The 23,039-nt window shown below is 49.1% G+C and overlaps 1 protein-coding gene across 19 annotated transcripts in view; it reads right to left on the reverse strand.

Annotated features, from left to right (window-relative positions):
- Positions 1-23,039, reverse strand: part of dab2ipb (DAB2 interacting protein b) — a 95,810-nt gene that overhangs the window by 32,016 nt on the left and 40,755 nt on the right. For 9 of the 19 annotated variants that reach the window (XM_078088955.1, XM_078088960.1, XM_078088954.1 and 6 more), the window contains 2 exons: positions 19,025-19,146; positions 13,125-13,243 (listed from right to left, as the gene is read on the reverse strand). In XM_078088955.1, coding sequence (XP_077945081.1) covers positions 13,125-13,243; positions 19,025-19,146 — 241 coding nt within the window. Of the gene's footprint in view, positions 1-752; positions 913-5,260; positions 5,835-13,124; positions 13,244-19,024; positions 19,147-23,039 lie in introns of those variants that run through there. The other 10 variants (XM_078088956.1, XM_078088958.1, XM_078088959.1 and 7 more) reach the window with 3 other exon arrangements.

Raw genomic sequence — 23,039 nt, forward strand, 5'->3', positions numbered from 1 at the left:
CAGTAGGAGGGAATGACTCAGACGTGAGCCAAGGTCACGGAGAGTGTGTTCATCAGCGAGCGTTTGTATATAGGCCAGGAAGAAAATCATTAATAGAAAAAAACTATGTCTATGTAATTGGACTTTTTAGCAAACCAAAGAAAACATGAAACATAATCCCAAAGCAGGAATTTGCATACCAGCTTATCAGATGAGCTGATAAGAACATAAGCAAAGGAGCAGAGGAGATGAGGAAGTTCAAACGGTGGCATCGGACACAGAGACAAACACAAGTTCACACAGAGGAAGAGAGACGACACTTTCTACCCACACAAAGCAGATTTCTCCTCGACATATAAAGTTGGTAATAGTTGCATTATTCATATTCATCAGAGTTGGGCTTGAAAACACAATTGGCTCAAAATTGTCAATACCATAAATACCGTCAATACGGGGATCTGATCTGCACAGCAAGCCGCCGACTCGCTCCCGGCGCTGAATAGTTTCCCTGTTCAAGTCTGAACTCGTCCTTGTTTTTCCCCCAGCACATTTCCTCTCCCACTATGCAGAAGCACTCTGCCTCTTCTCTCTTTTAATCAACTATTCTGATCTTTCCTAACACTCTCAGTTGGTACAGAAAGTACTGCACGGGTTAGCCGAAGCCTCAAAGAACCCCCCCCGGAGTGGATGCGGAGACGGCGGGTCCCCAAAAGCCCAGCGAGCAGCCGTGACCATCCAGGGAGCCGAGCGCGTTAAAACAAAAAGACACTTACGATTTACTAAATATGTGAAACATGGTCCGGCTGCAGCTCTCCGAGCTGGATCCCCGGAACGCAAAACTCCACTTTGGGGCGCATTCCTCACCAGCGGCTGGTGTTTTCCAGACTATTTCGGAGTCTCTGGGAACGCGGCTGGAGCCTCTGCCCTCTGAGCTACACCAGACCGCTCCCAGAGGATGTCTGCTGCTGCTAACACACCCCTCCACATCCCATTTAAAAAGACAGTGTCCCTTTTCACATGCATGCACACAGTGGCCTTATGAAGGTAAAGGGGGGGGGAGGAAACCGCTGACAGCCTGATGTTATGTTATTTTTTAAATCTTTTCAGTCAGTTCCTGCAGAACTTCTGTCCTCATCACATCTGTCTCCCCTGCTTTCTCTCACGCTGACATGGACCCCAAGTTGGCAGCTGGGAAGTCGGCCTCCTCCTCCTCCTCCTCCCCCCACCATGTGTCCCTGAAGCAGGAAACAAAGCCTCGGCCTTCGGCAACGCGCTCGGTGGGAAAATGCCGGGTAGAGATGGACACCAGGAAGAGGGAGAAAAAAAGGAGAAAAAAACAGAGGAGAAACGGAACAGACGGGGCGAGAGAGAGAGAGAGAGAGAGAGGAGGAGAAAATGTGGCGGGAACGAAACAGCCAGATCTTTTTTGTCGTAGTTGGCGAAAAAGTGACGCAAGCCAGCGTGTTTTCAGTGTGAGGTCTCTGCATTGTACACGCGAAGTTGGAGGAGATTTAATGTACTTGTTCTCCCCGATGCGCTAGATTTCCCCCTCTTATCGCAAGTAAACAGACCTGCGTGCCTCGCTGTTCTGGAGAATGGCCGGGTAAAGGTTAACTACAAAGCCAAGGCCTGGAGACTAAACACTTGGGGGGGAGGAGGGGGGGATTTCCTCATTCTTTTGGCCTCGGTCATGATAATATCATACCTCTTAGTGGTGTTTGGAGTGCAACTGCTCCATGATATAATGTAGGTACAGTCCAGGCTACTCTTTATTATTTCTATGGACGTTTATTTGTAATCACTCTGGCGGGAGAGGAATGCAGGAGATCTAAATCTTTTTTTTTTTTTTTCCCTGTGAATTATGAACAATGGCCTTCTGTTCCGAATCTCGGGGCGGCTTTCCCCTTTCGCATTTTGCCTACATGTCCAGTGCATGTGTGCATTAGTCTGCCTGGGTACGGTTTCCCAGCACGCACGCCGTAGACGCTGCGAACCTGTGAGAAAAGTCGAACCGTGCCAAGGTGTGTGTGTGTGTGTGTGTGGGTGGAATATGAGCGAGACCATGAGCCAAGAGTGCAGCTGCAGACAGAATGGGTCACAAGAGAAGGTGGGAGAGACGGGGCTCCTAGACGACCCCCCCCCTCTGAAAGGCCTGGCCTCCGAAAAAAGTCGCTCCCCTGCCTGCCGCTCAGCCGTTTAGCGGAGCACCACCTGCCTACGCCGTGGTAACGAGTGGATGCAGGCAGGCTTCCACAAGTCTGCCTCGCAGAGCGGACGGATGGAGGGAGGGTGGGTGAGGCGCGCTGGACGAGTGGGCGGCTGTGGAGGGGACGGGCGAGAGGGAGATGAAGAGGCTGACGGGGATGGAGGAAAAGGAAAAAAAGAGCAAATTGAACTGTGATCAACTCAAGTAGAGAGGAGATGGATTACACTGCAGTGATGAGGACGGCAAGACTGACGACAACAGTTTGTGCTGCTATGTAAAGACAGCGCCGCCCAGTCGAGAAGTACGGGCACAGGAAGTGAAGTAAGGGGAAGCGTTAGAGACGTTGGATATCCCTCCCTCCCTCCCTCCCTTCATCCCCCCATCCCTCTAAACCAGGCCCTCCATTTCAGTTTTGTAAAGCAGCTTACTGTAGAGAGACAGGCCCAGAGATAAAACCGCAACGGGCCAGTGGCATCAGCTTTTCTGCATGTTTATGTAAAAGAAATATATATATATATATATATGTAGGAAGGACAGAAAGAGACCTTCAGGACCGATGCTTTAAAGCTCTCCTCTCATGTTGCTCCTATTGACTCCAGCCTCCAGGGCAGGAAAGAGCGAATGAGTGATTCAATTATTGACAACGTGCAACGCCGCGCTATCATGAGCATATGCTCCTCTTTCGCCCGCGACCAGGCGCAGCCGGAGAGATCCAGAACAACGTCGCGGGACGCCTTCGACGCAGCCTCCTCGCCACCCGCTTTCGCTCACCAGCTGGATTGAAGGCGACGCGTTCCGACGTTGCGTTCCCCCCGTGCGCACCGCAACTCTCAAGAGAACGAGAACTCACTGAATATAAGGCCTCGGACACAAAGACGTCCCCGAACGAGGGCAGACGCCTGTGCGCTGAGCGACCACCTCCGCCTGCCTGGATGTTTGTAACGCCGTGGTCATGGCTGAGTGTGGTTGATTAAGGGTTAGACTCTGGCTGCCCCCCCCACCCCCTTTGAACGGCCAACGGTTCAGACCTATTGTCCCACAGTGGATCGGCTGACCCCCCGCTTCTCCCCTCCCCGAACGTGTGTCTGATCTAATGCTCTGCTCCACTTCACCAGCTCCCAGTAAATCAATGGACCTCCCGGAGACGATCTATGACAGAGTAATTACACAGAGACAGAACAATGGAGAGGTGTGGAGGGGGGTATATACTGTAAAGAGCTAAGCCCTGCATTGATCTTCGCCCTGCCCTGCAACCCAGATACATCATCATATATATTATTATTTAATGCGCCAGTGGTTCATTTGTCCAGTGCATTACATAAGAACAGTCCACCGGGGGATTTAAGTCCCGGCAAAGGGAAGAATTCTGCATAAGAGCTTTAGTCCCCAACAACTAACTAGTACACTAGATATTGATAATATCGAGATGCCTGCCTCGGCCCACGTTTAAGGTGACAGTGACTAACCGCTCCACCTCTCGCTCGTCTAGGTTCCTACTTGGCAAGCTCCGACGCGGGATAAAATGGGTAAGGTAGAGAAACGGGCGCGCTCAGAGCATATGCATAGCTGCACACATGCTAATGTTGTTCATGCATGGGATCGCACACAGAACCCCAGGCAGGGAGGGAGAAAAAGAGGAATCACACTGTTCCTGCATATCAACACAGACTTGCAGCATAACATGTTGGAGGGGAGCTGGCGTTTTAGTTCTCGAGGGCTAAACAGCAGGCTACCATCGAGAGGACCACCAGCTGAGCTCTCACACTGAAGCCTGTCTGTGTACTGCGGCGAACGAGGCGCACAAAGTCATCAGACTGTCATTTGTGTGTTTGCTTAACCAAAGGAGGCTTTCTCCCCCCGTGAAGCCATCTCTGAGGGTAATAAATATTTGGACGAATGCTGGTCTCCTGCGGAAGCGGTTGGACTAAACTCTCGCTGCATTATGTGGAAGAGAGGCTTCCTGAATGAGTCATATTCAAGTGGATCTACTCAACTAACTGGAGTCACTTCATTGTACTTGAATTAATTCATTGCATGTCAGTAGCATGTGAGGTGTTTTTTACGCCGAACCGGCATCAACCGGCCCACTGCTGTTTGGGGGAAAATCTAAACAGGATATTCATTGAAATAATCCATGCGTAGAAGGAAAATAAATCCCGGAGAACTCCCTGAAGGGTTTGCACTGACTTTACTTAATATCGCCCTGTAGGATCACTTTGAACCTAAAACATAAACTCCCCGAAGGCCTGGACGGAATGATGACTAACCGCCGAGATGCTCCCTTCCCCTCGTGCCCGTCCTCCCTCGCGCAGACAGCAGGAAGCATCGCCGGTGGAACGAGCTGTTGCTCCCGCCGACTCTCCATCCTCTCTCCCTTTTAATGGCTAATTGCCTCCAACATACCACTTTCACCGAGAATGCCGGCCAGAATCCCCCTGACTGACCTCAAAGCTCGGCCCAGTCATCTGATTTGTGTTAGCTGGCTGCCCTCCGTCACACAGGCCAGCTTTGTGCGATGTCGCTGCATGTGGGTAACGGTCACCACTCGGAAAGATAACATAATATATTCCTTTATTAGTCCCACAATTTCACCGGATCGCGGCAGCAAAGTGGACAAAATCAAAATATATCTACATGTAGAGACGTGTGTGAGATGTGTGTGTAATAAACGCACCGCCGTGAATGAAAGGCCGTTGGGAGTTAAGAGGAATTATATAATAATGACTGAGTAACCTGAATATACGCAGCGTGTAGTGGTGTGTGTGTCGGTGTGCAGTCTCTTTTGCATTGTCACTGACAGAGAGGAGCAAAGGAGGAGGAGGACGGCACAGCTGGACGGCACACAGAGGCAGAGCAGCGTAAAACAGTCTCATTGAAGCCTCCTCGAGCCCACATTTCTATTCGCGGCCACACACACACACACACACACACACACACACACACACACACACACACACACACACACACACACACACACAAAAACGAAAAGGAGACGACCTCCCAGCGCAGGAACACAGGCAATGACCAACACACAAAGGAGGGCGAGTGGCGCGTGAAGCGCAGGGGAACACTCACCCGGCATCGTCAGAATTCCTCGGAACAATTGCAGGCGAGCGGAGAGAGAAGCCGAGGCTGAGCCGGAATAAAAAGAAAAAGAGGCAGGGATGGAGGGCAGAAGCGATTTCAAAGCTCCATTTCCTCCCCCCCCCCCCCCGGCAGCCGACGCAGACTGCTGCTTCGCCTCCTCGCTTCCTCACTTGTGGTTCCCTTCCTCCTCCTTCTCTCCCCGGCCCCTTCTCTCTTTGCTCCTGCTGCTGCTTTAAGACAAGGGGTGGAGAATGAGCGCTACAATGCACTCCCTCTCTCGCTGCTCCCTTTCCTCCTGGCGTTCTCCCACCCTCCCTCCCTCCCTCCCTCCCTCGCTCACCCGGCACGGAGCATGCCCTACTTCCTGTGTTGTCTCCTCAACGGGACGCGCTCTCCTCTCGCCGTTTTCTTGCATTCGGCATGAATTAATTTCAAGGGGGGTTCCACGGCACTCAACTCCGAATTCGGGAATGATGAAGACCGGTTGCCTTTTCTCCCCCACTGCCCCCCCCTCCTCCCTCCTCCCTCATGCACACTCCAGCTTATCCCACTCCCTTTCACTATCAGTCATTGACTGCACCTCCCATTTCTGTCTCTTAGCGCAGGGAGGAGCCATATTGTGTGTGTGTTTGTGTGTGAGTGGGGGATTGCGGTCGCAGCCTAGCCTGGCTTTACCCCCCCCCCCCCCCCCCACCTAGTGGGAGTGTGTGTGCTCATTGTCCTGTCAACTGTTGTGCGAGGTGTGCTGCTTTTCCCTGTCAGCCGCTGCTGCCACTGGGACTGTGGGGGGGCTGCACGGACTCCTGCTAGGGACGTAAAAAATAAATACCCTGCACACACGAGGCCGGGGGCTCAGCGAAGTGACTCGACCGATGAGGCCGGCCAAAGGCTCGGTGCTGGTGAGGCCGGAATGTGTGTGGGAGGGTTTTGCCGGGCTCAGTTTGACCCAGGATCGGTAGACGGGCAGAGGAGATGGGGTTTGAGTTCGGGGGCTATTTCTGAAGCTTACACTGACGGAGCTGGAACGAGGGGATCATGGGGGCCGGGGCGGGACACCGGAGAGCGTTTTTTTTTAGTGGAGCAAGGCCCACTAATCTGCACTCCCTGCACGTCTGCGATGATGTCATCGGACATGACATCACCCTTAGCCCTTACCCTCCCGGACGCATGACAAGTGAACAACCATAATGGGCACGCAGCAGGGGGGGGGGGGGGGGGGGCGTTCACGCCCATGCCGGACGAAAGGTCACAGGCACATTGTTAGGTTTATAATTAACCAAACCGTGGAAAGAATTACAGTGGCTTTTTACCGGCTACCTGCTTCCTCCTGAAGCTGATGAAATGATTTGGGCGTAAACTGCTTCAGGAAACATCTGCATTATTATCGCTGAGGTCGTCTAAAAGCTATGAATGCGCCTTAATTATTGTCTACATAATTGGATGGCTGCTGTGAGGAACTTTAATAGAAATTCAAGAAAAATGTATAAACAAGGACGTGCTCCAAACTGTGGGAATGATAAATTGTGTTTTGATAGGAGGGACACGAGTGCAGTGTGAGTGCAGCGAGCTATTGGAGGGGGTTTGCATTTAAAAAGCTCGGCGTCTGACCCAGACATAATCCGGCTAACGATGACAGCACTCAAAGAACACACTCACAGCCTTTTTTTTCTTTTTTAACGGGATAAGGGGGTCTGTCTGGCTCCGTCTCACCTCCCCTTCACTCAGTGGTTGTCGCTGTATTTACCATTCTCTAAGTGCAGCAGCCTCTACTGCAGCAATCAGTCAAATAGATTCTGACGGATTCCAGTGTTTTGCAAAACTGCTTTTCGAGAATGGTTATTTTGTCAGCGTAAATGGGGACGACAGGAGAGCATCCGGTGGAATGTAACGCTCCTTCGGCTTCAGTGGCTTCAGCAGCCCGTCCTTGGGCGAAAAGGGTGGCGACGGGGAGGTAAACAGTCAGCTCGGCACCTTGGATCTTAAATGTTTGTTTCTAACTAGGTCAGACTGCAGCAGTGGAGCCGTGCTGCTGTTACGCCACATCTGCCAGTCTCTCTTTTCTCCTTTTCAGCCCGATTCAGTTTGAGCCATATGATATAAATACTACAGAAATAGTGTTTTATTAACAGAGCACTCACACGGCAATTCGTCAAAAAGAATAATAAATCACAGCAAGCACATTATTAAATGTCCAAAAGCCAATTTAAACCCATGGAGTTTGCATCAATAAGCAGGGAAGAACTTAAAGGTCGGGTTATTAACAATGGATTAAGCAATGGTAACAGCCAGCCAAGTGCTGCCAACCATTTTCCTGTGATTGTGTGCAACACAATCTATTGAGAAACACAGTATGAGCCCTACTAGATTTTTAGAGTTAGCGGTTCCAGTGATGCAGCACTAGTGATTAAAACCAGGTTATTCTCAGAGAGTGCAACCATTTAGGGAAGAATAACGGAGGTTGTGCCGCCTCGCGTGAGGTGATTCAGGTGTGCGAGCCAGTTCGCTCCCACGTCTGACACAGTGAAATCACCACTACTTTCTACTAGCGATCCCACAATGCAATGCATGACATTTCATGGATGTGGCCAACACGCTACCTGACAATGATGACAGTTGTTATTGTTCAAACGTAAAAAAAATGTACCTCTCGCTGACTGAGTAAACCACTGATGGCCTGAGGGAACGAGGGAGTCATTTTGGACTTCGCTTTAGTTGCCAACTGTGATGTGAGTCGGTGCAAAGTCGGAGGGACCAATCAACATTTCTGATGGACGGCCAGCTTGACAGAATCCCTGCTGGCTCGCATCAAAAAACAGCCCCAGAAGTGAGTCTGCAGAAACTTGAAAAGATGTTGCTTTTTGCAAATGATCTCAGCATGAGGGACTGGCAGATGGCAACTGGCAGCTTAAAAACATTAAGGCAAATTAAGATACGGTGCGTAGTTTAGTTTTTTTTCTGGCTCCTCGCACCAGCTGTTTAACACCTGAACGGTCATCTTTCTACGTGTTTTTTGACGCTCAGAAACAAGAGTAGGAGTGATTAATTATCTCTCCTATAGCCCGCTGCTGTAATGTCTCCGTGAAGCGTATGCCATCGTCGACAAAACAAAAGAACCCGAATAACTACGTTTTTGGTAACAATACCCTGGAGTTTATATGTAGAAAAGCTCTTGTATTAAATCTTGCCTCAGAGCAAACTCTCTCAAGGTTTGGGCACCTCGTAGAGTGACCCTCTATATGTAAACTATCAACACGTTATGATGCCGTACAAACAGCTATTCCTCGACGCGAACACTGACAAAACCAGCGCGCGAGCAAAAACTGACAAGCCTGTGACAGGGGCAGATTAAAGAGAGCCACGAATGAGAAAACGAGTGTTTGCATGCGTACTGAGCAGTCCTCCAAAGGGACGCGCGGGGAGCTACTGTGATGGCGCCCTCTGTATTCCTGTCACGCCCGAGGCCCTCTCCATTACAGCTCATTACCCGGGGAGAAAATGAAAGAGAGGAGGCCCTCACGGGAAGGGCCCAGCGGGGTTAAACATCCACCGGCAGGTGTCAACGCAGCGAGGGCGGCGCTACACGCTATGGAGGAAGTACAGTGATCGTAACGTAAATCATCTTTTTGCTACGCGGGTGACGCAGCGGAAGTGCGTAGCGGCTAAAAGGTTTTTGAAGAAACAACCCGAGGCCCTTTGAAATGTAATTGCGCATTAGCACATCATAATGGATCCTTCAAGTGCAGAGCTTTCTTCTTTCAGGGACTGCACTTTATTGTGCAATTTGTACATTACTTCATTTGTTCTTCCTACAAATAAGACTGAAGGTGCCAACCTTTAAGTCATTGAATTCTACATTTTCTGTGAAAAAACCCAACAGATTGAGTAATTCTTTGTCTGTGAGAGGGTTTGAACTTCCAACAACAGCAGGAAGAGACTTCACCTTGTCTGAGTAACAGAAGGTAAAACCTTGTAAATCCACACAACCTCTTTAGCGGCAATGGAAGTAAACATAAATAAATCACACACTTAGCCGGGATGCTAGAAATTTAAAATTGAATAGCCACCGGCGTCCTTGGAGCAGATGAAGAGCCCTCTGTTTTTGAAAGCCGGACAAATTAACCTTTTCAAAAACACCCACCTCCGCCCGAGCACCTAAACAACAACGAATTACTCGTGAATTAATAAAGACCTCATTACAACCTCGGATAGAGGGGGATAATGCCACGAAACCTCAAAAATCAAATGAAAGTCATTATGTTTCCCGATGCTTTAGCTCAACCAGTCTGCATGGGGATCAAGCATATTATTACCCCGAGAGCTCTGTTTCATCTACATAGAGTCATGCTGATTCACTGCAAATGAGAAGGCGAGAGGGGAAGGATGCTAAAAAGAGGAGGAGGAGGAGGAAGATGATTAGGATTATTCTACTGCAAAGACAATTATGTAAACACTGCTGTTGTGTCTCTTCCTATCGGCCATTGGATAATAATCGTGGAACCCGTCATTTGGATTGTTGTCGATACTTCTCGGGACTGTTGCCACGCCCACATCCTCACTGCGCGCGCACGCCAGGAATCATCGCCGATACACACTGAATCAACACTTGGTGCAGTGAATGAACGAGCTGATGCCAGAAGGTATTGATCACAACGCGGATCACCTATTGGACTGTGAGAAAAAGGTGTGTGTTTTGCTAGGCGTGCACATGCTATCGACGAGCATGTGACCTTCGGCACCAGGGAAGCGGGATTGATGGAATGACTTGAGGGAGAAAAGAGATGAAGGGCTGTTAAGGGACACGTTCCCCCGTGCAACGGGGTGGGAAGCAGGCAAATTATGACAAATAGGAAGGAACAAGAGGAGAGGCGAGGGGGGATGTTGGGGGGGGGGATGTTAGCGCGGCCTCAGGGAGCGAGGGCGGAGAGAAGAGAGGAGACGATCCGGGGACGAGTCTGCGAGCGCTGGATTGGGTTTAATGGAGCGGAAACACACCAGTGAACCTCGAGTGCAGCCATGAGCTCAGCCAATAAGACGCGAGCAAAGGGACGCGTTACAGCGGAGCAGGACGGGACAAGAGAGACAGAAGAAATGTGACACCAAGGGTTAATAGACGTCGCGATGCTGGCAGAACAAAAAGTTTATCTTAGTAAGTCAGTGAGTCGGGTTGGGGGGAGGAGGAGGGGGGCAGAGAAACAGGAAAGGTTGGATATTACAGTCGAAACCACCGGGGGAATGTTTACAGGATTTAATAACTCTAAATGGCATCACTTTATTGGATTTATGGATGGATGAGTCTCTCCCTCACTACGCACTATGCCCACCTGCAACAATTACCACGGCACCCTTTGGTGCAGCTTTATGAGAAAATGACAGGGGGGTGGGGGGGGGCTTAGGGCGAAAGCTCGACGCATGCCGTTAGCACAGCTTCACTTCCGTGCACGGACGCTGACCTTTGAAAACACACTATATCAAGCCCATTATGTGTTTCCAACCCTATTTTTAAAGAAACAACATCACTCAACTGTTCAAGTGGTTATGAGAAGAGCCTCTTTTATCTCAAAGCGTGTTGGAGCTCATTAAGGACACGTGTCCTTGTCCGTGATTCCGTACAATTTACAACTGGGTTTTCTATCTTAAAATGTGACGGACGTAAATGAACACTGGCAGTGTTTCCATTCGATTTGATGAATGCAAAATATCAAGTGAACTTGCAAAATGTCCTAACAAGTCCTGTTCATCCATACCCATTTGTCTGGTTCAGGAGTGCCTCCCAGCATGCATCTAGGTCTCAGTATACCGTATCGTCTTCTATGCAATGGACACCAAAGCACAAGCAGAGCAGATTGACTGAGACAAGCATAAAGGGTACAGAAATATTGAAGAGAAAAAACGGATGCAGTAAATTGCTTTGGCCTTTTTCTCCATCTGCTAATATTCAGAGTCTGTGAGTGGCGGTGAGGAAAAGCTTTCCTGCTGTGTTACAAAAGCAGCCTTTCCATAAAAACACATGAGTCACAGTGCTGACCGCTCAAGCCCCCCGAAACGCACGCGTGCACTACAAAAAAATCACCAATCATCCACTGGCTTTGTTGAGAGCCGTTTAATGTCTCACTCTTTTCTCCTGGCCGTATGTCGTCAATGAAATTGCTGAAAAAAGAGGACGAGCACGCGGAGCGCTGATGCGCACACATATCACACTAGACAAAAGTCGTCTTCATTCTGTAGAACCTGTAGTGCCACTTCAACCTTTTCCCCTTTCTTTTGCCCCAATTTTGACCTTGAGTGGCGCGGTGAAAGCTGGAGAGGATGTTGTGCAGCCTCTCCGCCAGCGTCAACGACCCTGAAAAGAACAAACTGACTACTTCCTCGAGAGTGCCCCTCAGTATAAATAGATGTACTTCTTTAATCCAGTCGTCAGCGTGCGTGAGTTTGTACAGGGCCGTTGCGGCCGTGCGTACTGTGCTGCGTTTCTGCTTTAGCCAAAGACCGGAGTGTTCCGTGTCCAGACTCTGATTACCACGGATCAATATTTCATTTGTGAGGTCCAGCTGCTCCTCCTCGGCAGGTCGCTCCTCTGAGACCGACTCGGGGTCAACGCGGCCTCGCGGTGGCGTCACAGCTGACACTTGCGCCCGTATGACGCAGCGCAATCAAACTCAATCCTACGTCCTCCCATTTGATGCTGCACATCTGCCCACGTGGGGATCAGGGTGTAGGATGACCTCCCTCCACCCTCCAACTCTCCCCCGTCTCATCGTCTCTCTCCCTCACCGCTACTACTTTCATCGTATGGGAGTGAGTGTGTGCATTTGAGAAGAGTGATGCACGTTGGCTCTGCCAGTGCTAAGATCTCAGCCCGCGAACGTTCCAATTTCCTGTCCGATATTTGCTTTCTACACTGGGGCGCTTTATCGTGGGGGGAGTGGGGGGCACATGAATGCTGATGGGCTTGGAAACCTCACCACCGCTTAAAAAAAGGAGGGGGGGGAGGGAGAGGAGGAGGGGGGGGGAGGGTGAAATTGGAAAGTGATGAGTTTGAAATGGACCGAAGGGAGCGAGGTTAGAAAAATAGACGGCGTTAACAGAAAAGGGTAGTAGTGGGAGAGAAAACGAGAGAAGCAGCGGGGACAAAGAAGGCGACGTATACGAGCTCATTTTGTCCCCCTCCACCGGGGGAAAAGTTCGCGGTGTTCCACGCCGAACAATTTGAGTTTGACAGTGATGTTGACGCCTCATTAAAAGCACGGGGAGAGAGAGCGGCGGCTCGGCTCAGGGTTTTGAAACCGAGAGCTGTGGAACATCTCTTCAAAAGCAGCACCTCCGTTAATTAATCTCCACAGACGGACACCTCGGCCGCTTTCCAGCCGCGGCGGGGACGGGCGGCGGGAATTGTGGCGGTTGATGGCGCAGGCACGGAAGGGCCATCAAGCGATTAGGAGCGCGGCCCGGGAGCGCCGCGACGCCATTTGGGGGGGGGTGGGGGGGCGCGAATGTCTGCCAAGAGCGGATGGAAGACTTAATATAGATCTTTAGAGTCAGGAGAGCGAAGCCAGAGAGGGCGAGGAGCGATGCAAATGATGGTTAGTGAGAAGGAGAAATACAGCAAAAATACCTCGAGATGAATCAAGTCGCTATTACAGACTTCAAAGATTTCCTAAAGCTTAAAAGTTAATCTCAATAGACTGTAGTTGAATCCTGTTGAAAGGTTAAAACGTGGCTCTGTTACATTATCTTGACTTGGTTACATTAATCCACCAACTGCTACAATAACAGTCGACGAGGGAGTCAGGGAGACACAGGGCGAGGCCCCCCGGGACAGAGCGGACCACGCGAGCGCGGCACAGACCCTCACCTGTCATTGTCGACGCTCCTGAAGCCGGGGAGGATGTGCCTGAAGCTGGAGTTGCGGTCGAGTTTGGGCTGACTCTTGGTGCGCTTTATGGAACCCTTCAGCCGGCGACTGAGGAAGCCCTGGTGGAGAGAGAGAGAGGGAGACGGACAATGAGACGGGGGAAGGAGCTCAAACTCGGCGGCGGGGCGGGGGACCTCACACATTTAGTTTTGCTCCACATCTTAAACTCGGTGAGCAAGGTGTTGTGTTGATGCTTAATGCGTATGAGTATGGATCCTCGTAGCAGAGAGAGAGGGATGCTCACGGTGGGAAAAGGGAGGACGAGGTCAAAGACAGAAACACATACAAGACCTTGACAAAACCTCCTCCAAGAGGATAGATGTAATAATAATGGAGGTGGGTAATATTTATGCGGAAATTAGTGATTGATTTCCACCGCAGTAATTACGTGAGTGTTTGCGGCGATTAATGCAACAGATAAACCCCTTTATTAGTTTTGTCATTGCTCCCTTTGTGTGAGTCTATGTGTTTACTTTTTCTAACATCTGCTCCCCAAGCACCTTGCTGTCTCCATGGCAACTGTTGGCTGGCATTAAGCACGAGAGAATATGAACAAATGAGATGTGGTGCAGAAATGTCAGGCTGTTGCAAGTTTTGAGGGAAAACAAGAGAAAAAAAACTGTGAAAATCAGATATTTTTTGTTTATTTCTTGTATTTCACTGCAGGGAAAAAGATCCCAGAGGAGAGAAATCAGAAGAAGCTGTAAAATACCGTACTTTGAAGTAAGCATGCATAGGAGGGCTGCACGAGGCGCAAAGACTGAACGGGGAAAGTGCAGAACCAGGTGGTTTCTCAGGTGAGGCTTTTCATTCCCATCGAACTCAGCGGATTCACAGGCCCGAAACATCGGACCCGAACGCCTTCCGGAGCACCGAACCGGAATCGCTCAACGACCTCCTTCGGCCCCGGCCGGGCCATCCACACACTTGCATAATCACCACCTACGTGCGTGAATAGGTCGCCCCGGGCAACAAAGGGAGAAGTATAATTAGAGTGACTTGCAGGCGGCCTGCCAGCTGATCACAGAGGAGCTGCTTTACCTGTGAAACTCGCTAATGCCGGTGTGCTCCTGCTCTTATGGGAGTGTCTCCGTCCCAATAGTGTGTGACGCGGAGTGATTGCCGGGCAACTCCAATAGCACCCGACCACATTCACAGAGCGCGCAGTCGAGGCACAGAGCCGCCACACAATGCAACACCCAAAAGGATGTGGAGGAGCTGCTGGATGCTTAAAAGTGCAATTGCAAAGCGAAAAGAGAAAAATCGAGGGAAATCTTAAAAACGAGTACTATTAAAAGGGCCTACAAATTCAACAAGTTCAGGAGAAGTACTCCAGTGAAAACAGTTGTTCTTATGCGGCCCCGGAGGGAGCTTCGGAAAGTGTGAGAAAATAACTCCAGTGTGAACTTGGAGGCTACAGATTTATAACAGAAGGCCTGCATTATTAACTTGGATGTGGAGTGTGAATAACGAGGGAATTTTTTTCCAGCAGGTCTGGAGAGAGATGCTACTGAGGGTAAAGTACACTCGTTTATTATGGTGCAAAAAGAGTTTACTTTGAAAAAATAGTGCACGGCCCATCCTGTGTGCAATGTACGCGGCTAATGGGTGTGCTGCTACTAGCTTCATGTTGATTGTCAGTCGTATGTCACCAAGTAGATGAGCGAAGACTTTGTGGCCGTGGCCGTCGACGCGGTATTACTGTCTACCTGCCACCAACTAACTCAGCTCAGGGCCGAGTCTCTGCTGTTGGCGTGCCGCTCCCCTCCGCCGCCGCTCCCTCCCTAAGCGTGTTTTTTGAGCGTGTGGGCATGTGGTTGAATTAGCATTGGGCACCACGCTGAACAAAGACAAACATGAGTCAGACTGTGCAGTAGGAATTTAATCGTCTTCGAATGCATTTCGCATCCCTCCCCCTCCCCCCCTCATCCAGATCAGCTCCTTCAAGACACATGAGATGGGGACTCGGAGGCAGAGGATTTGTGACTTTCTGATGGCGGCGATGGCGCTGCGGTAGAAACGCCCACGCGGTCTGTGTGCGCAAAGAGTGACACACTCCTCTCTTTATTTCTGGTTATTATTCTCAATCACCTGCGGATTCATAGTGATTCCACGCCTCGTCCCTGCAGACCCGCTGGAGAGGGTCTTTCTCAGTCATAGGAGAGAAGCCTGTTCCTGCGGGCGAGGCAGATTGATTAGAGGCTGCCCGTTCTGTTTTTACTCACTCGCCCTGATGGATGGACGCCGGAGAACAAAAAGGAGAGACGTCAGGGAAGACACACCGCCCCGCGATTGCTCTGATTATTTAGCGCTCCTCGCTCTCCCTTTGAGCCACTCCAGCGAATAATGCCGGCGAGGGGACGTTGTAAACCGCAGCTCTCCATTTCAGTCGGCCTGTCAAAGCGCTCGCAGAGCTATCGCTCAGGTTAAAAGGTCAGCGGATATTAACGGCCCGTTTCCTCACTTTCCAATCAGTCAGCATGGATGACCGATGGCAATATTAACGCCAGATTAAACCCCAGGGGGAGACACTGGAAGCGCCGCTACGGTGTTAGCATTTCATTTGCCTCGACCGAGAGCTCATACGAGATGATTGAGAGAGAGCGGGAAACGGGGAAAAATAACAGACATATGGTGAAACAGAGGAGAGGACAGATCTCATGCGAGGTGAGAGAGAAATGAAGAAAATATGACAGTGATTGCCCGCCAGCGAGGGATGAGCTCCGGGAGCGGGACAAATGGAAAAAAGTGCAGCACAATGTGTGGGTGGCAGAGCATTAGTTGATAGAAAAAGCAGTAGAATGAAACTAAATGGGGGGGGGGGGCGGGGAAAAGTGCAGCAAATGAGGTCGGCGGTGGATGGGCGCTGGGCGGAGCAGAGCGGCTGGAGCTGGAGACGAAAGACGGGCAAACGCGGCGGGACCCGATGCTCTCTGCGGTTTGTATTCTCGCCGCAATAAAGGCCGCTTCAGACAGCGCGAGGGGGGGGGGGGGGGGGGGGTTAGGAACCTCACACGCCCGCACGAAATGAAGCCGACATGACCAGTGGCTGAGATGGAGAGCGACGCCCGATGAGATCTCATCCATCACATCTGTTTCCCTCGTGTGGCAAAGAGATGCTTCCTTTCTACCAATATCGGAAAAAGAGATTCAACACCTAAATACTGTCGAGGTCCCTCCCTTTAATTAACTTTAGTTAATTGTTTGTCTCTGGCATATCATCGCGGTCTCATTTTGCAATCACATACTTAGACACAGAAACACGATAAGGTCATTACAGCCAGAGCCACCTGACAGGGGCCATTACAGGGTCACATGTTCGTGTGAATTTCAACGAGCTCTTTAATTATTCCGCATTTCTACAGCTGACAGCTAATTAGCGGGAGGAGGGGACGGATTTATCTGACGCAAAGTGCATCCTCGGAGGGAGGGCTGGTTATCAGCAACACCCCAGTAGCGTATTGTACAGGCTCAAAAGAGTGTTGGATGGTTGTCCAAATAACGTGTCCATATTTATCATGTCACCTTGTTTACAGGGCAAATGTGTGTTAGCGTTGTGCGAGTGTGTGAGAGTGCAACAGTTGCACACTTGAGATTGTAATCTCAGCCTGTCCAAGCCCATTAAATCACCACTGAGGGGACGGCTCAATTTCATCGCTGGGCTTTTTTTTCCTTTTTCTTTTTTTAGGAGGGGGGGGATTAAAGCAAATGCAAGTTAATTCTATTCCCTTGAGTTGGCAATTCCCGGCTTCACTAATGGAGGGGGGGCTGATCAGTGCCTGGACAATCAGCAGGGTGTTCCCTGCTTCCACATCCACAGCTCCTGTCCCCCTACTAGCACAGCCTGATGGAAACAAAAGGCATACCTGTCCAATTAGACCCCCTGCTGCTATCAGAGAGGAGAGGCGAGGCAGGAGGCGAGAACACAGTCGAGGGGGGGGGGGGTCGGATAGGGAGCTAAATCCCAATTGAGAATCAACCCAGCCGGGTGCTGGTGCAATCAGCGGGACGTGGACGTGACGAGGTTGGTTTGTCCGCTCTTTAAACCGGCTCTGAGTAAGAGAAACCACCGGGTTGTGAGTTTCTAATTCATTGTGCTGCAGCAGTCAAAAGTTTGGACTTTGTCATTGATTTGAATGAGAAAGTGTGTCCAAACTTTTGACTGGTTCTGTATGCAATCTCCTAGTATTTCAGAATTGGCTGTGGAAGATTAGGCTTTGTAGAGATTTTAGCTTCCTCGCATCCCTCCTGGGAAAAATTGTTTTTGAGAAATGCTGGAGTGTGTGTGTGTGTGTGTGTGTGTGTGTGTGTGTGTGTGTGTGTGGCATCCATTTATGTGTGCAGACAGTGAACGCAGTCTCTGCAAAGAACATGAGAGAAAAGCATTTTGACAGATTTAGCTCAAGGCCTAGGAGGGGTACTTTAGATGTCACCACAACTCTTTTCACTGGGGGGGCAGCAAGGGGTGGTTTGTCATTGCTAAAGGGGGCTATGCAGGAGAGAAGGAAGAGAATCAATCCACCCACCCATCAAATAATGTGTTTTTCTATACCGTAAGTGCATCCATTTCAAATGTCTGCAAGTATGTGATGATGATCTTCACGAGTCGAGTCAAATCGTATTTGTTTACGTGTAGGTTGCTACGGGGAACTTAGTTTAGCTGTGCTACCGTCGTAGTCCAGAGGGGGGCAGCACGGCGAAACAGAGGGTCGAACGTGGACTTGGAATGCTTTCTTTGTGCCAGAGGTTCCTGCTGCTTAGCAATAAGCCCACAGAAGTAAGTTAAGTGGCCATGTGATTGAGACAGGATGACTTTGCAGCATTGCTCTCCCCACTTCTTCCCTGGAGAGTACAAGGAGCTGCGTAACGGACACTTAATCGATATTTAGTCCCTCCATCTGACCCTTCCTGTCTCCTATCCGCTATATATAAATATATACTCAATGACTCACATTCATGAGACAGAAAAAAAACACATTGAAATAAACCTCATTTCCGCTCCTCTCACTCTTCACTCATCTTTCTTTATATGAGTTTGGCAATCTCTTCTTCATCAAGCTGTGAGGATTTTATCAACTCCTCAATAGTTAAAACCGTTTCATGAGACACTTTATTCTCACTCTGCGGCTGGTCCAACACCAGTGGGTTTTTTATTTTAATTGAATGATTTTTCACCCAGAGACAAACATTACACAAATTCAAATAAACAAAAACCGAGGGTAAAGCGCTTCTTTAAAGCCTGACGGCACGGAGGCAGAATGAAGCCGCATTGTGTCTGAGTGCTCTTGAACCTGCTGGCCTGGTATCTGCTGTTTGCGGTTCACCTCCAGGCTGCCATCTTCCCACATATCAGCTATTAAAAGTAAATATGCACGGCTAATTGCTAATTAGCTTGAAATTGATGACTCATAGCGCAATTTTTTGCTTCATCGACTGGCTGTTTATCTATTGAATTAAACATGGCAGAAGGCGAACCGGATGCGAGTTAAAGAAAGATGACAGAGCGCCCGCGAGTGCGCGTGCGTTTGTGCGCGTGCGTGTTGCCTGCAAGCAAGCGGGAGCAGGTGTGGGAGCGCGTGTGGCGCCTCACACGGCGCATGTTGAAGTCGTTCAGTTTGAGAAGCAATGAAAAAATCCCACACACGGAGTAAAGCAGGAAAAAGAAAGGCAGCGGGGACGTGGAGATGTGGGAAGTGTAGCCGCCAAACATCAGAGGGCCCGTAGCAGCATTTGAAGTAAATGAGTTTCAGATTGGAACGGGTCCATCTGGACGCCACACTAGACGTTGACATGGCGGGTGGGGACGGACACGGGACAGACAGACGCGGAGACAAACTCACAGTACTCACGGTGACTCTGAAAGGAGTGGCGGCAGGCGACGCGGGCTCCATCGTGGGTGTGCTCTTGTCCGAGGAGCCGCCCGGCATGCTGCGTCGGCGTCCTGTCCTCTCCGGGGGCGACTCTGCAGAGACGGAAAGAATTCTTTTTAAAAATGCTCCCAGAATTTTGAGAAGGACAATTTGAAAAATATATATGTGACAATAACGGTGTTCACCGCATTCAACACGTGCTAGTGCCCTTTATATAAAAGGAAGACCCCTTTGCAGCAATGACTCCATTCAGGGAGCAAAAAGCTGTTACTTATCTTTGATGTCCTGAAATGCCCCCCCCCCCTTTATTGAAAACACGCAGGTTCAGATCAGTGTGAAAGACAAGTTCCAGACTGGACATGAGCGCAGAAGCAACAAATCTAGACGAGTCCTCGAGGCATGCTGAAAACACAAGTCTCCACAGATTTCAGAAAGCCGTCGCACCTTCCAGCGCAATGCATCACCGCGTTAGTCATTTGGTAAACTCGCACAGCTGAACTGCAAACTTTAAGTTCAGGACATTCATACAGAGTGTCCCTGGGGACAAAGATTTACTAGGAATAAAAGAAAGTGAGTGCCGCTAGTTCAGAGACGCTGATGTCATCTTTTGAAACCCATTCGGTCGTTGCATCACTGAGTCCTCGTTAGATTATTTAAATGAGATCATTGACTCTGCAACATCGTATCTAATGGAATTAGTGGCAATGTGACTCTAATATGGATGAAATTCTGGAGCAGATCCTCCCCCCCGTCTCTGTGTCTGCCTCGCCTCCAGCTCACGCACTCACCGACACACACAAACACACACGCTACACTGCGGTTGACGGTATCGCGCGTTCACTATATATTGAGACCTGAATATTGATCCAATCGTAATAAACATAATGGTCAGAATGAAAAATGTTGTATCCAGTAAAAAAAAAGGTTTTCTTAACAAAGCTTGGTCATAAGTGAACTTTTTGTAAGGTGTGATTAAATATATAAATAGATATATATATATATATATATTAAACATATATCCGTACAGTACTACACTACATGTTATATACATTTTCCCTTAAATGTGTCACTTGAGAACAACTAAACACAGCAAAGGTGCGTGATGTTTTTACACCCTGGTTAAATGCTTCAGCTAAATCAGGCCCGTCGGGATCCAAGACTGCAACGATATCACTAAACATTGAATACCAAATGTCATATTACTTCTGCATATGGAGCTTCTCTAATAGGCCTCACACACCCAACCTGCTGTTCAACAGGCCCGCTGTCTGTATTACAGCACACACTAATTTAGGAATGAATGGATGCCTGCTGTGCTGAGCGCGAGCCGGCATCCCGACCCCCCATAATTCTCAGCTTCACATAAACATAGTCCGCAACAACACAAACAGCAGACGGACACAACATGCTCCGACGCGGCGCAGACGTCCTCCGTCGCAAAATCACAATCTCTGTAATTGAGACGCGGCGCCATCTGGGTCCTCTGAGCGGTGATCCGTCGCTCTGTGGAGGTGACGGAGATGTGACTTCAAACTCGATCGGTGTGTTGTCACGGAGACGTGACGGATGATCACAACTGGTCCAAGTCAATCAAGCATTAGGACATTCCAACGCAATTCCAACAATGGATTTTCCTAAAGGTCGTCCAGTCAGAACGTCATACTCAAATGATCTTTCAATGCTCAAATCACATTGTGTTGAACAGAAAATCTGACCATAGTCAAGTCAGATTATAGAGTCTTTATTTTGCAGATGTAAGCCACCCGATCAAAATGATCTGTAAGTGCAGTGACAGCCATGATAAAAGAGATGAGAGCTAAGGAAAGGAGCTTCAATGCTTGTGTTCTTATCTCTTTTAACACGCTACGCTGGACCACCCTTAACTAAAGGAGAAAAACCCCCGCCCCACTCAGCCTTCGATAACATTCATCGTTTCTATTCAACCCTTGAAAACACTCTTCTTCTCCTTGGGAGGCCTAACTTGAACCGAGCAGCAGTGAATTCGTCACTGAAGCCGACTGCATTTCTGTGTCGGAAACAAGTGCCCTTGGAACCTTTGAGCTCTGCGGTTATCCTTTCCCACGTCTGAAGAATTCCCATTGACATCTTTACTTGACCTCATGTACTTTTCCATCGGGGTCAAGCAACATCGGTCCAGAAGAGGATATAATTTATTTTGCACTATTTGGCCGCAACGCGAGTCTTCAACCCTAAAAGTGTAAACGGCCATGACCGAAGGGACGATGTAGTTGCTTCATTTGCAGCAGGCTGACAAGCTGTTTTAATGCATTAAAATATCAACATATATTACTGACTAGTACTAGACTAGACCTAGTACTGATTTTCATCATCATCATCTGAATCTTTGTGTAACTTCTGCTGTCTCACTGATTGTTCAATAAAATGTTCCAAGGCCTGAATAGAAACAGTAGAATATTACTTTTAAAAGAAAGACAAGAGGAATTTGGCACATTAAAACTTGCTCAATCCAATATAATATATTTAATTAAAAAAACGGCTATACTAATATTTAAAAAAATTAATTTGACTCATTCTAAAAATCAAAAACGGAGGCAGCTGCCATGACAACAAGTGTATTAAATCCATTTGAATGAGTGAAAAAGAGCGGATGAGGTAATCATGAACATTGACTGAATTAAGTCACCAGTGTGAATTTGGGTTTTCTCTCGTTACAAATCGTTGCTTTGCTCAACTTCCCTGGATTTCCCCCTCTAGACTTCTTAATTTCTTAACGGATATTTCCCCGCTTGTATGCAGCTGCTCAGTGGAGCTCTCACACACACACACACACACACACACACACACACACACACACACATCATTTAGTCTTGAACTAATTGCTGTGTGAAATTGCAGTGTTCGCTTCCACATGTTGGCGCCATCTGTGTGTAATGCCTCTTTACAAATGCACGGAAAATCTGCCTTTGCCGTAACAAGCCCATGTGTCCCTGGCTCCGTAATACGCCGATGATAAACATGCACTCGCGCCCGGTAAAACTTCCAATTAAAAGACAACTTCCGAACAGAAGTGAGTCATCAAAGAACCGGCGTGTGATTTCAGATTGTAAACACTTTCTAAATGGCTCTAAACCCCGTTCAGACGGGCCTGAGGACCTGCAGCTGATTAAGGCATTTGGGCATCGGAGGTTGTTTGAGGTGTGGTCAAGCGAAGGGTCGGAGGGGTCAAAAGGTCAGCTGCCTTTGAACTACCACGTCTAGTGGCCTCAAGGCCACCTGTTGTTTCATATCGACTTCATTTCCCATCGATTTCCTGTGTATCGTTCATTTCCCCCTCTTCCCCCTTCTCCTCCTGATCGCGGCCACATTCTCGTTCTCTCTCACAAACTCATCATCATATCTTCTCCTTTATTAAATCAAGTCCTCATCCGGCGCAATTCTCACCTCCTCGTTGCACCTCTCCTGCTGCTGTTTTCAACGCCTGCACACTCCCCCAAAAGTCAAACTACCGCCACCACCACCACCACCACCACCACCACCTCCTCCTCCATCATCACACATCCCCACAGACAGAGCCATCTCTCTTCCTTGATTCCCCTCACTTCCAGGCTTACTCACAGTTATTTAATGGAGCCCCGAAATGCCAGCGAGCGCCCCGGGGGAGCCGGAGCTTCAAAGAGCGCATAGATAATAGTCACCTGCATATCCTCCGAGCACCGTGGTGAATGTGTGTGGCGTGTCTGGCCGTCGGAGATAGGAGCCGTGCAGAAGGCGAGAAGATATCTTTTTGTAAACACTATTCAAAAGATTACACAAAATGAAATGTTGAGTATGAGGGGAATAGTCGACTACAAATGACTATTTGGGAAAATATCAATTTTCCCGATTGTCGCTATAAGTCCATCCACCCATCCATCCAGTAATCCATCCACCTATCCATCCACTAATCCATCCACCCATCCCTCCATTCGCCCAGCCTCCCATCCATCCATCCACTAATCCATCC

Source organism: Gasterosteus aculeatus, chromosome 14 (genome assembly GCF_964276395.1).
Source record: "Gasterosteus aculeatus chromosome 14, fGasAcu3.hap1.1, whole genome shotgun sequence".
Lineage (NCBI taxonomy): Eukaryota > Metazoa > Chordata > Actinopteri > Perciformes > Gasterosteidae > Gasterosteus > Gasterosteus aculeatus.